At 36.9% G+C, this 12,634-nt stretch overlaps 2 protein-coding genes across 2 annotated transcripts; both read left to right on the forward strand.

Moving 5' to 3' along the window:
• Positions 1–2,206: 2,206 nt before the first annotated feature.
• Positions 2,207–8,215, forward strand: LOC144973304 (mediator of RNA polymerase II transcription subunit 9-like). Its single transcript, XM_078915577.1, is given in 3 exon segments — positions 2,207–2,298; positions 7,958–8,124; positions 8,127–8,215. Coding segments are annotated over 3 exon segments (324 nt in total). The 5' UTR covers positions 2,207–2,230.
• Positions 8,216–8,313: 98 nt separating this feature from the next.
• LOC144973303 (gem-associated protein 6-like) lies at positions 8,314–8,993 on the forward strand. The gene has a single exon (XM_078915576.1). It carries the CDS (start codon positions 8,314–8,316, stop codon positions 8,851–8,853), a length of 540 nt encoding a protein of 179 aa, XP_078771702.1. The 3' UTR covers positions 8,854–8,993.
• The last annotated feature ends 3,641 nt before the right edge of the window (positions 8,994–12,634 follow it).

The following is a 12,634-nucleotide window of genomic DNA, read 5'->3' on the forward strand; positions in this document are numbered from 1 at the left end:
GGTGCGTCTTGGACTTTTTCATCTAGGAGGCTAGCGTCGTCTGCATACTCGAGGGAGCTTATTGAAACCTGGTTGGGTGGCAAGCCGACAGTAACTCCTGTATTTGGGTTATCATGAATTTTCAAGATGTGCATGAGGCCGGTAATGAAAGCGCTTGGGGAAATTATATCGCCTTGGAGCACACCACGAGCGATATTGAAGGCTGCAGAGGGAATACTTGGAGGCTTCTATTGGTAAGCCGTCGTGACTTGGTGCTTTCCCGTCGCTCAGCCCGTTAATGCAGGTTTGAAATTCTTGATCTGTCAATTGGTCTTCAGGGCACACTGTAGTTTCTCGTTGTGATGATAATATGTCAATATTTGGCTCTACAATTTGTTGCTAAGGAAGGTGTTCCATTCAGAGAGGAGTTTTTCTGAGCAGACTATAGGTTCACCATCAAGGTCCTTCGATGGCATTGGGAATGTTTGGTTTGGTTTTCCCCCGATTGATTTCTCTGGAGTTACCCACCATTTCTGCTGCTGCCATATCGTCTAGAATTCTGTCGATGTAGGCTCTGTAATCATTGCGACTGGAATTGGAGATGGCTTTGTGAGTCGCCCTCTGTTCAAAGATGACATTTTATTAAAGTGTTTAGAGCGTTCATGTATTTGTCTTTTTGTTTCAGTGTCTACTTCCCTCTTTCTGAGAGTTGATGGCTTCCGGTGTGGCACACATGTTTTGACGGCGTTTGTTAGGACATTTGGGAGGTTTGTTATTGTGGTATACATCCCACACCAACATCGTAAGGAAAGACCCTTCTACTCTGACACCCTCAAACAACTAAAATCAGTGATTGCGAAAGCAAAACCTCATGACTGTGTTATAGTTCTAGATGACTTTAACAGTAAATTCGGTAGGAACACTGATAAACTCACTGGCAAATGGAGTGTCCATAACTACTCAAATAAACCAGGCAAAGATGTAACTGAACTCATGCGACAATCTAAGCTTACAGCCATATCAACATATTTCCAACCCCCGAGACGAAAAAACAACGCAACTTACCTTTCTACGGACCCCAAATTTAAACCATCACAAATCGACTATGTCATGATTTCGAGCAGATGGTCATCTTCAATAAAAGACTGCAAGGTATGCTGGGGCATATCCATACAACGCTGGGCAAGGCACTACGACAATGGGGCTATAGTGTGCACATTAAAGGCAAAACCAAAAACTGACAAATCAAAATAATCAAAACCACATGACTTTCAGGCCTTAAAAGACTCCACTCATATACGCCAGGACTATGAACAACACATAAAAGATAATATCCAGCAACATGTGTTTAACAAAAATAGTCCTGCAGAATCACCGAAGAATGATGATGTGAGTGAGTTAGAGAGAGTTGATAGGCTAACCCCAATTATAACGAGACTTGGATGGTACAGTTTCAAGTCCTGTAGAAAACGGTAAGGGCTGCCTGAAGCCGGTAATCGTAAAATACTAACGAAAGAGTGAAAATGGAAAGTCTTCGTATGGGAACAAAACAGACAATGGACGCTTCGGGTACAAACCCTTCGTCAGCACAACGATACACAAATAAACGTGGAAAACAAATAAAATATAATGAAAAATAACTTGTATCGTCTGTACTCAATGGTGGTTGCAGTATGAATGAAATGTTAGCGTGGCGAGGGTAGAAGATAGGGTGCCCCAGGGGGGTGATCTAATTGATAAGAAAAGGCCAGCGTCAGGGAACAGAACTTTCCAGAAAATAATTATCCCTGACGCTGACCTTTTCTTACACAAAGAAAAGGCCGCGTCAGGGAACAGAACTTTCCAGAAAATAATTATCCCTGACGCTGACCTTTTCTTATCAATTAGATCACCCCCCCTGGGGCACCCTATCTTCTACCCACGCCACGTTAACATTTCATTCATACTGCAACCACCATTGAGTACAGACGATACAAGTTATTTTTCATTATATTGTATTTGTTTTCCACGTTTATTTGTGTATTGCTGTGCTGACGAAGGGTTTGTACCCGAAACGTCCATTGTCTGTTTTGTTCCCATACGAAGCCTTTCCATTTTCACTCTTTCGTTAGTAGTTTCAAGTTTCAAGTCCTGTGCGCACGAAATATCGCAAATTCCTCCTAAGTTAACATGTGTATCGACTACTATTTTGTGTTGTCGACTACTAGCCGTCTGCCCTCTTCTTTTTCCGAGTTCGTAATATTGTAAAAAAATGGCGGCTGCTCAAGCTGCGGAAAACGAACTCAACATTTTGCCTTATGTTCGAGACGTCATTAAAAGGTATGTAATTTCATTTTTCGAATTAAAAGGGAAGGCCTTCCTAAAGTTCCTCATGCTAAGGGAAACAACCCAAATGTTCCCTCAACTAATCCTAAGAAAAGATAAAACTTTTATCGCTCTCTGACTGTGACTGTACGCGATAGCCTCAATTCAATCACTGACGCCGTCATTCATCAATCTTGCCTCCAGATTTTGAGGCTGCTTTTTAATTTTAGTGACCTTCGCCTCCAGTAAAAATATGATAATTCTTTTATTTGGGCATCAATTTTGATATATTCGGTCTCATTTTGTGCAGGATAAATTGTGATATCATTTTCGTTGAAGTTGCTGAATTCCAATTTTTGGGAGGCCTTCGTCGAATTCGAAAGCTCGTGCTCTAAGTCTAAGTTAGAGTAGGGAGTTTAATAGAAATTCTAAATGTACCTCACACACTTGAAACCAATGTCACATGAAAGAGCTGGCAGCACAGATTACAAAACAGTTTGAATTTTGTTTCTATCGATTAGAAATGTAGTTACGGCAGTTCAAAGTCTGAAATTTCAGACTCAGACCGATTTTTACCCCAAAATTACCATTGCAAAGTTGTGACCGAAATCGCGGGATGTTAATAAAAAATGGTTAAAACAGTCAATATGGAGTTCTTATCATATATTGTATACCAAAATGTTCGTCTTATTGAGGACAATGCATAATAAAGAGGAAGATAAACTGATAAACATTTCAAATTAACACATTATTACATAATATGACGCAAATGTTACATAATCAAAAACTCGGCTAGACATAAGAAACAATTTGCTATATCACTTTTGGATTTATCTCCAATATCAAACCGAAACAATTGCAAATAATTCCCCTCTTTGATTTAATACATAGAGAATAAAAAAGGGTTTGAGAGTATTTAAATGAAAATATAAATAGGCAAATTGTCACTGCACAACCACACCACGAGAGCACCATGCCATTGCTACAACCACCACCTCCTCTTCTTCAGGCACGAGCATCAACACTACTAACATATTTGGGGTCTTTTGGTCATTTCTAAAAGCAATAGCCTTAGATATTGCAATTTCTGAGCTTTATACTGATTTAAAATGGTCATTCAGTTTTAGTTTCTCGATAATTTTGTAATTACTAGTGATTGCTGCAAACTAATGTTTGAATGATGAAGATCGGAGTTTATTTTTGATTTGGGTTTGATGATAGCTTTTATATAAATTTTTGTAATTTGTGCACTTTTATTATCCACACATGCGGACAAAATACACTTTTTTTGCTAAAAAATACACTTATTAGGATCATAGAATACACTTTTCATTCTGGGAAGGTTGGTAGGTCTGCCACCACCACATCATCATCACTATAATTACTACTTCAACCACCACCACCACCACCATATCATCATCACTACCACTACTACAACAACAACAACCAATATCACATCTTCATCATCACTACTACTTTTACTACAACCACCAACACCACATCATCCTCACTACCACCAGTACTACAATCTCTACCATTAGGTAGGTTTTGGCGTTTTACTTCATTTGAAATAAGGATACTTTGGATTGTATTTGGCAATGTGTTTATGTATCATAATACAATTCTAATCAGTTATCTATTTAGAACTATACAATATGTAAATACAATGCCAAATACCATTCCAATTCCATTTTCTTGTATGCGGAAATTCCTCTTTCTGCATTGAAATTCCTACGAGTGGTGTCTGAAACTCCTGTGAGCCAAATTTAAAGTTGGTGTCTCTGCTCTATGTGTGATAATTTTCAAGTTATGCCAAGAGAGAGAGAGAGAAAGAATGAGGGAGGAAGAGGTGGGGTTGGAGGGAGAACAAGAGAAAAAGGCTGACTGAAGGAGAAAGACGGAGGTGGTGAATTAGATGGAGGGGGGAGGGGGTAGCTAAGAAAGGGGAATGGAGAAGAGAGAGTGAAAGGGAGATGAGATAGACAGAAGGAAGGAAAAGAGGGGAATGAAAGAGCAGAAGGTAAAGAGGGGAAATGGATGAGAGATAGAGGACTGGGGACTATTTATAGAAATAAATGACTAAGAGAAAGAGAAATTTTACCCAATTCCAGTAATGGATCTACTTTCGATTTCAGGACAAAGCTCCCGTAAATTCAAAATGGCTGCTGCTGAAATAAGGGTACCCGTTTTAACGCTTCTCAAAAGCTACTTTACATATCGAGTTAAGACCTGAATTGTGTCTTATTTAAAGATTAATTTTAAGATGCAAACCTTGCTGTACCAAAATAACACAGACTGACCGGCTGATCTTCGTAATATCAGGATTTTTATACGACTTTGGTATAACTGGCATGGTTTCTTAAATCTATAGAGCATTTTAAATAATAAAACTTGACAGTATTTATCTCAAGGTTTTGTTTTTGTTGCTTGTACGTTTATCTCTGATTTCTACTTTGTATTAAAATAGCATCATGATTTCATCCGTTTTAAAAATTCTCGCACCATATCTGGCCCCGAGGTTTTATGCATTTTAAAAATGAAAAATATGCATCAAGGGTAGGTGAATATGCGTTCAAAAAAGAAGAAAATATGCAAAAATATATACAATTTGGACTAAACGTGCAACTCACTTCTACGAACAGAGAAAAATTCCCCCTCCCCCCTCTTCTTTTTTTCTCTCTTTTTTTCTCTTCGTTGACTTTAGTGAAAAACCTCTTCTCAGACTCAATCTCAGATCCAACGAACCAGTAGTATAGGCAGACTCACTTTTTTAAAATGTTCCTTATTGTCTACTGAGACATTCAGTCGAACTTCAAAAAACCAAAGGTCTGCTTTCAACATCAGCTAACAAGAAACCGAGAACAATGTTAGAATGGAGACTACCTCAGGCCTCATCCTACCATGTGTTAGGGGTGGGGCTGGGTCAGTGTCATTTAAGACCATGATACAAGATCAAAGAGAAAAAACCAGCGGCACTTGGGTGGGGTTTTTTTAAGTGTTTTTGAACTCCATAATAGAAAATTGAAGAACCAAAAAGAAAATGAAAATGAAAATAATTTTTTTCTTGGGCGGCTGATAACTTACACTCTCTCTCTCTCTCTCTCTCTCTCTCTCTCTCTCTCCCTCTCTCTCTCTCTCTCTCTCTCTCTCTCTCTCTCTCTCTCTCTCTCTCTCTCTCTCGGTGGGAGAATGGGCATGATATTATTACAAGGCCTAAAAGGTCCCAAAAAGAAACAAAAAAACAAAAACTGGCCTCCTCAACATAATATTAGCATAGCTGCCAACCGTTCCGTTAAAAACGGATTTGTTCCGTATTTGACTTCCTGAGTCCTTAAGTCCGTATTTTTAGTTCAAAATCCGTATTTTGTAATATTTGGCCAATTTGTGGTAAACAAGGCTTGTGGGCCTGCCTATTGAATTATTACTAGATATTACTATTACTATTATTGTTATTGGTGTCCAGAGAGAGATAATGGGCAGGGTTTAACTCAGCACAGCATATTCTCCAATCCTATGTGGCTCTTTAATTTGAATTATCCTCTCGATTATAAATGATTTTCAACAATTAAAAAAAAATTCAGTTGATTATATGACGCCTGTTTTTCAGTAAAACCTTTTATAATGTGTTGGACATTTGCATTAAATATGCATATTAGCCTCGAATATACTTTTAGTGTTCTCAGACAGTATTGATACTTTTGTTATTTGTTACAAATATTGTGTTAATTAAAAATTGAATTAAATCAACATGCTGATTGGAAAGTATTCAATCAGAAAATCAGTTGCTTAATATAGATTAAACATTAAAATGATTATTTCCCTTTATTAATTTATGAAATATATATTTAATCCCTTTAAAAAAAAAACCATCTTGATCTGATTCAGATTTTATTTTTTTCAAGCAAGCTTTTATGACGGTTTAGGTTCAAGAGAAATAAGTATACTCCATTTTTTGGTGTGTTTATCTTGTCAAAGTAAAGAGGTAGGAATTCTCCAATATTTAGAGGTTCATTTTACTATAACTACTATTATATTGTACTACTTAAAGACCATTATGTTGCATGAAAACCAATCTCCCTATTTTTTTCCCCAAATCACCCTCTCAAGTGATGTACCAGGTTGGCAGTAATGCATTTCTAAACATCCTAAGTTGTTTCATTTATTTTACAATTGTGTATTGGTCCTTATCAAAGTTCAGGCAGTAGAATTTTTTATTTATTTTGTCTGTTTTGAAATTTTGGAAAGTGTCATTTCATAACGATTCAAATGTGCTGGAACCATACCCGATAATTTAGCAACATTTGGACTAGCCTCTGTCATCTTAAACTTGTAATAAGTGTTAGTAGTAGTAATTAAAAAGGCTGACTTTTATATGTTGCGATTCGATTAAAAAAAAAAAAGAGGGGGGGGGGTGGGGGCTGGCTGTTCCTTATTTTATTTTTGAAAAGTTGGCAGCTATGTATTAGTACAAGACACAGTTCCATGGTTTTGCGTTGGGAGACCAAAATCGTGGCCTTCCTAGCAAAAATCTAAAAAATATTGTTTAAAAAATAAAACCTAAGTTAAATGTTCAATATATATACATAACAATTCCATAAACGAAAATACAGTTTTACGCCGGGGTGCCAAAATCTTGGTCTCCCTAGCCAAAACGGGCTCCAATATTTTATACCCCAAAAATTACTATAGGAATCAGCCTGAAACTAGGCCTGTAACAAATATTCAAATTATTATTTTTTTTCATGCAATAACACATTTTGGATAAAAGTATTTATAACAGCCAAATGGTAAAAAGTGTCTGGTTTATTTTATTTTTGTTTAAATTTTAATTATTTACAATCATCCATTCATGATCAAAAGCCACAAAATCATAAAGATGAGATTTCAATTCAATAGAAAGAGTTCATTAGTATTCTTTGGAATAAAACACAGGAGGTTGAACTTGACCAACTTTTGTTATTCACTGACCTATCAAACTCAAACAGCATTACTGGACCATTTTGACTACCAACTTGTCCTTTTCCACATATTGATACCATCAACCAGCTTGATATTTTGTTATTTTTACCTTTGGAATAGCCGAAGTCTAGACCTGTCATCTGCATTTTTTGCGGCCGCAAATATCAGGGCGATCCGCAAATTTTGGCAAAATTCCCAAAATTGGCAAAGCTACTCTCTACGGATAATGATCCTTTTTAAATCTTTGTAACAACGCTATTCACTTAATAAATGTAGCCTCCTTAAATGTCATAAATTGTCTTTTATATATATTTTTTTCTGTATCGCGTGTTAATTTTTACTGAAACGCTTAGTTCTCGTTGGCAAATTTTTGGTCTTTTTGGCAAATTTCTTGGCAAATTTTGGGGGTTTTTGGGCAAATTTAGGTCCCAATTTGGCAAAAAATGCAGATGACAGGTCTAGACCCAGGCTAGGTAACTTAAAACATATTCATCTTTCTAGAGCAGCGAGGTCCCTATCACCATCTTGCTTTGTTTACATGAAACCAGGTTGCAACCTTTGGTGTTTTTGTCTTACAGTACAACAAGATGAGGGGGTGACATCTCAACTTTATGAAAAATTGGATAAATCAACTAATAGTGGTCAATTAGTTTAATATAATATCACCATATTGATTCCAAGTCATTAACATGTAAATTATTTTTGTCTTCCTCAGCATTGATAAGGACAACAATGATGTAGTGACCCAAAAAATGCTAGAGCTTAAGACTCAGTTTCAACGTGCCAGAGAATGTATTGACAAATTGCCAGGAACACAGCACAGTCAAGAAGAGCAGCTACGTCGTAAAGCAATCCTTCACCAACAGCTCAGGATAAAATCACAGATTTATTTGACTATAAATCTAGAAATAGCTTTGATCTATCACACCTATGCAAGACAAATGGAACAACACCTTCAAGTTCAACGAGTTAGAAATCGTCTACTTCTTTCATCACAACCAACTGAATGATTGACAGCCACCTTGAATTTTGTGGTTACTGACTTGCTATTTGTGCACATATTCTCTGAAGATGTCTTGTCATGAGATCTCAGATAGAGACCATCCAATTTTTTCTAAAGACCCTCTCCAATGGATGAAACTTGTGCACATGCAGGTCTGTGTTACAACGGAAGATGGTACCCAACATAAGGGTTGGGTGTATACTGTTGATCCTGTATCAGAAAGTGTTGTCTTAGTGGATAATCTCAACTCAGATTCATCAACTCTTTCTGTGCAAATTCTCATTGGAGCCTCTGTGTGCCAGATTGAATGTTTGTCAACAGCTTTAGTTGATGACAAAATAAGACAGTATTGTGATCATTTATTTCGTCCAACCTCAGACTCTTCATCCACTCTCAGCAAAGAAGATATTTTGAAAACACGGTCTGACCTTAAGACATGGTTAGAGAAGCATAGAATACCCGTCTCAGTTGGGGGTCATGATGGACAGTGTTTGAGTGTATTGTCTGATGCTTTGATCATACAACCCCCATTCACAGAAGAGAATTGTCTTAGTACAAATGAGATAATTTTATCTAGAATACAGGATCTTGTTAAATCTATGCCCTAAGCATGGAGGTGTATACAAGGATGAATTATATAATAAATGTACTTCATATGTTTTAACTTTTGTCATGGTCAGAATTAGTTTTAAGTTGACACCGCTTAAGTCGATTTTCTATTCAGTTTATTTTTTACCCTGTCCCGTCCCAAGAGACATGAATATACATAGAAAAAATATTTTTTTCCGTGTATTTTCATGTCTCTTTAAAGATTGTTCAGATGAGTCGATTTTCTCATCATTCAAAATTTTCATCAATGTTAGGAACATATTTTCTGTATCTGTATCTGTGTGGTTGGCGCTGAAGAAACCAATGGTCTGGTTGTATTTCAGCGGCATCCTCATTGGGCGCGGGCCCATGTCATGCCCATTACAAACACATTCCTTGTTCCCTATCATCACAGAGGGAAGAAAAACTGCACCAAGAATTCTTACATTTACATTTTTAGTTTAAATCACTAGCTCTTCTAATTCTAAGTTCAAAGGGGGTGTAGAATTGTAAAAAGAGATGCAGATGTAGAGGGTGGAAGGGAGATGCGATGGAGAGGCAATGCATTGTGAGATAGACATGTACAAAGTACTTCATGGTGAAGTGGAAGATAATTGCTATATGTATTGGCAGGAGTTAGGATTAAGTGGAGCGGGAGGGCATCAGTAACTACAAGATATTGAATATACAGAGTTGGACTGGGGAAAATCATCCTCACTCCCCACCAAAAACTCTGGTGCCTTATCATGCGATATATCTCATTGCTTTCATCAAGAGAATATTGCTGACAAAACACATTTTAAGAAAAGTTTTGGACAGAAAAAAAATTTACTTTGAATATTGATTGATGAAAATAACCCATGGTCAACTTGTAGAAAGCATCTTAAACTTGAGACTTCACAAGGAAGTTAGGATCATTTTAGTTGGTATCTGAAGCAAATTAAATGTTTTTTTTCAATAAAATTAATAACAATGTGTTTTGTTAAGAGAATGGCAAAATAATGAGAGGGAGGGGTGCATGTCTACTGGTCTGTTTTGTACACTATGGACAGTGAGCAGGGGGGGGGGGGGGGGGGCAAATAAAGGAAAAGTGTTCCTTTGTGATGACAGAAAGGGAATTGTTTGGCACGCTTCAATAAGTCAAAGTCTAAGTTGAATATTTTATTCTTTCAACTTGTTAATACAAAAATTCTAGCTCTCTAGTGCCCCCCTCCCCCACCAAACATAAAACCCATGAGAGTACTGTGATGCCAGTGCCAGGCTTCTTTTTCCCTTTCCTTGAAAGGGAATAACTTAACGCGTGTTTTATTAGATAAGTCGATTTTTGGGTTATTTCCACTGGAGATTGACTTAAGCAGTGTCTACTGAATAATGTTTTTTCCAAATGTTTTAATTTTACCTTTTTTTTCTGTTCCATATATCCTTGTCTTATCATTAACAATTGATTGCTTTTCAATGGCTTAAGTAGCATCCCTTTTATTAAGACCCAAAGCTTTAATTTTTGATAATACAGTAAAAATCGGTTAAACCAAAATTTTATTAACTGAAAAGGCTGCTAAACCAAGAAGAAATAAAAAATGTTGCTGGGTGGGGTTCCTGACCTCCCATAGTGGGCAGGGAGGTTCTTACAACGTCTTCTATCCCCCTATATCTGTTTTCCAACTTGCTTTCTGTCTTTGTCTTGGAATGCGATTACTTGGTTTTGTCCAGGCCCTGGCCGGATACCCTAGCTGGGAGGGAAACAGTCAAATGCATAGTTATTGTTTTGGGAGATGATATTTTTTTGCCTTGTAAATCATCTCTCTGTTATGTATTACTGTATTATTATATTTGATATTTTGAATGTATAATGTAAGCATTTGAGTGTATTCCTTTTTGTTGGATTTTGTGCTTATGTCCGGATGAGACTTATATGTGATCTCAAACTAAGTACATTGGTGGTATGCTCTTGGAATCTACATCTGATCCCTATTTGTTCTCAGTTCCCCTATGTCTTACTTTTTCTTGGGTGCTTTAATTGTTTTTACTCTCCAATATTCTTCCTTTTTACCGGCGCTGATATGACCTAAATGTGTTACAAGCGCCGTAAACCCCTTAAAAACAAAACAAAACAAACATCATGATATATATAGCCCTGGCAGGATGATATTTCATAGTGTTCGATGTTTTAGGCCAAGTCTAAAATAGAATAATAAAAAACAACGGCAGGTCGATTCATTTTTCTTTTTTTTTCAAAGAAATTGCAGAAAACTCTTATTTAGACAGTTTTGGACAAATTACTTTATCCTACTTGCCACTTTTATTTTCCAGTTTCCTCTCCGCGGCGACCCCTCCCCCCCCCCCCCCCCCCCCCCCCCCCCCACTGCATATGTCACCCAAGGGGATGATTGTCAGGCAGTGACCAAACGTGTACCTTTCCTTTGTGAAGTTTATAGGAATTTAAATTGCAGGCCTTAAGATTGTCCCAACTATCAGGAGCATCTGTGCTGTAATGGAAACACGCCTGACCGGTAATCAGAAGGTCTGAGGTTCAATCCCCAGTCGAGATGGTTTCGATTTTTTTCTTGTATTTTTCTTTCTTGCTTTGTCTGACACCTTTTCATGCACACTTGTTCAGATCTTTATCTTGCACCGGTGCCTACTCCTTAGTTTCTCAATTTGATGTGACTACTCTCCTTATAATTAGAACAATCTGTGTTTTTTTTATTCACTGACCAGAGCTGAAATGTGGTTTTGAGACATTATTCGGGCAGAAAATAGTTATATGAGTTAAGTTATAAATGTATGCTTTGTTCCATCCAATTAGTGCATATGATATGTCTCCTTTAAAAAAGAATTTTTAAAATCCAATGATCGAGGTTTTAATGAATTTACTTTTGAGAAATATCGATATTGTTGAGAATGTGTGTCAAATTTTTATTGTTGTGTCGTTAATAAAAAGAAAATGGTTTAAATTTATTTTGACTAGTGAGTATCATTTCTTATTATTCCTGACCCTGCGATATTTCAAAATTTAGCAATAAAAATGATGGATTTTGCAGAAGAAAATAAGTAAATTTTGCAAAAAAATTGCAGGTTTCTAAATATGTTGTATGACAACTAACTACATGATACATGCAACCCCATGTCATGTAATACAATATCCCCGCAGAATTACGCAATTTCAAACTCAAAGTTATGGAACAAAAAAATTGCAAATTTTACCAGAAATTATGCTGATTTGGAAATAGGCACAAAGTTGGGGAAACATAATTACAATAAACTTTTTGCTGTCAATGAAATTGTTATAATAAAGAAGTAAAAAATTAGGATATGACATTTTATTTAACTTAAATAAAAGGTCATATCCGAATTTTTAAAAAAAGAATCAAAGAATGTCAAAAATTTGCAAAACGTGCAGATTTTGCAGTTGCAATGCAAATCAGAAAATTTTCCCTAATTTTCGGCCGCATGCTGTGCAAAAAAAAACAAATTGCGGGGCCAGTTATTCATATACAATATATACCTCTTGGCTACAGGAGAAAGTCAACTCTTTCTTTCACCCAGGTGGGGTATTCTGAACTCCCACGTTGGGCAGGTTACTTTCTTTCTTCTATTCCCTTGTATTTTTTTTCTGTCTTTGTCTTCTGGGTGGGGTTCCTGACCTCCCATAGTGGGCAGGGAGGTACTTGCGGTGTCTTCTATCCCCCTTTATCTGTTTTCCAATTGCTTTCTGTCTTTGTCTTGGAATGAGACTGCTTGGTTTTGTCCTGACCTTGGCCGGAGTCTTTGGCTCGGAGGGAAACAGTCGAATGTATAGTT

Source organism: Berghia stephanieae, chromosome 5 (assembly GCF_034508935.2).
Source record: "Berghia stephanieae isolate SIO BIC M18660-M18661 chromosome 5, UCSD_Bste_1.3, whole genome shotgun sequence".
Taxonomy (NCBI): Eukaryota; Metazoa; Mollusca; class Gastropoda; order Nudibranchia; family Aeolidiidae; genus Berghia; species Berghia stephanieae.

Bases quoted from the DNA above. Each gene is read 5' to 3' on its own strand.
- LOC144973303 (XM_078915576.1), top strand. From the start codon at position 8,314: ATGTCTTGTCATGAGATCTCAGATAGAGACCATCCAATTTTTTCTAAA.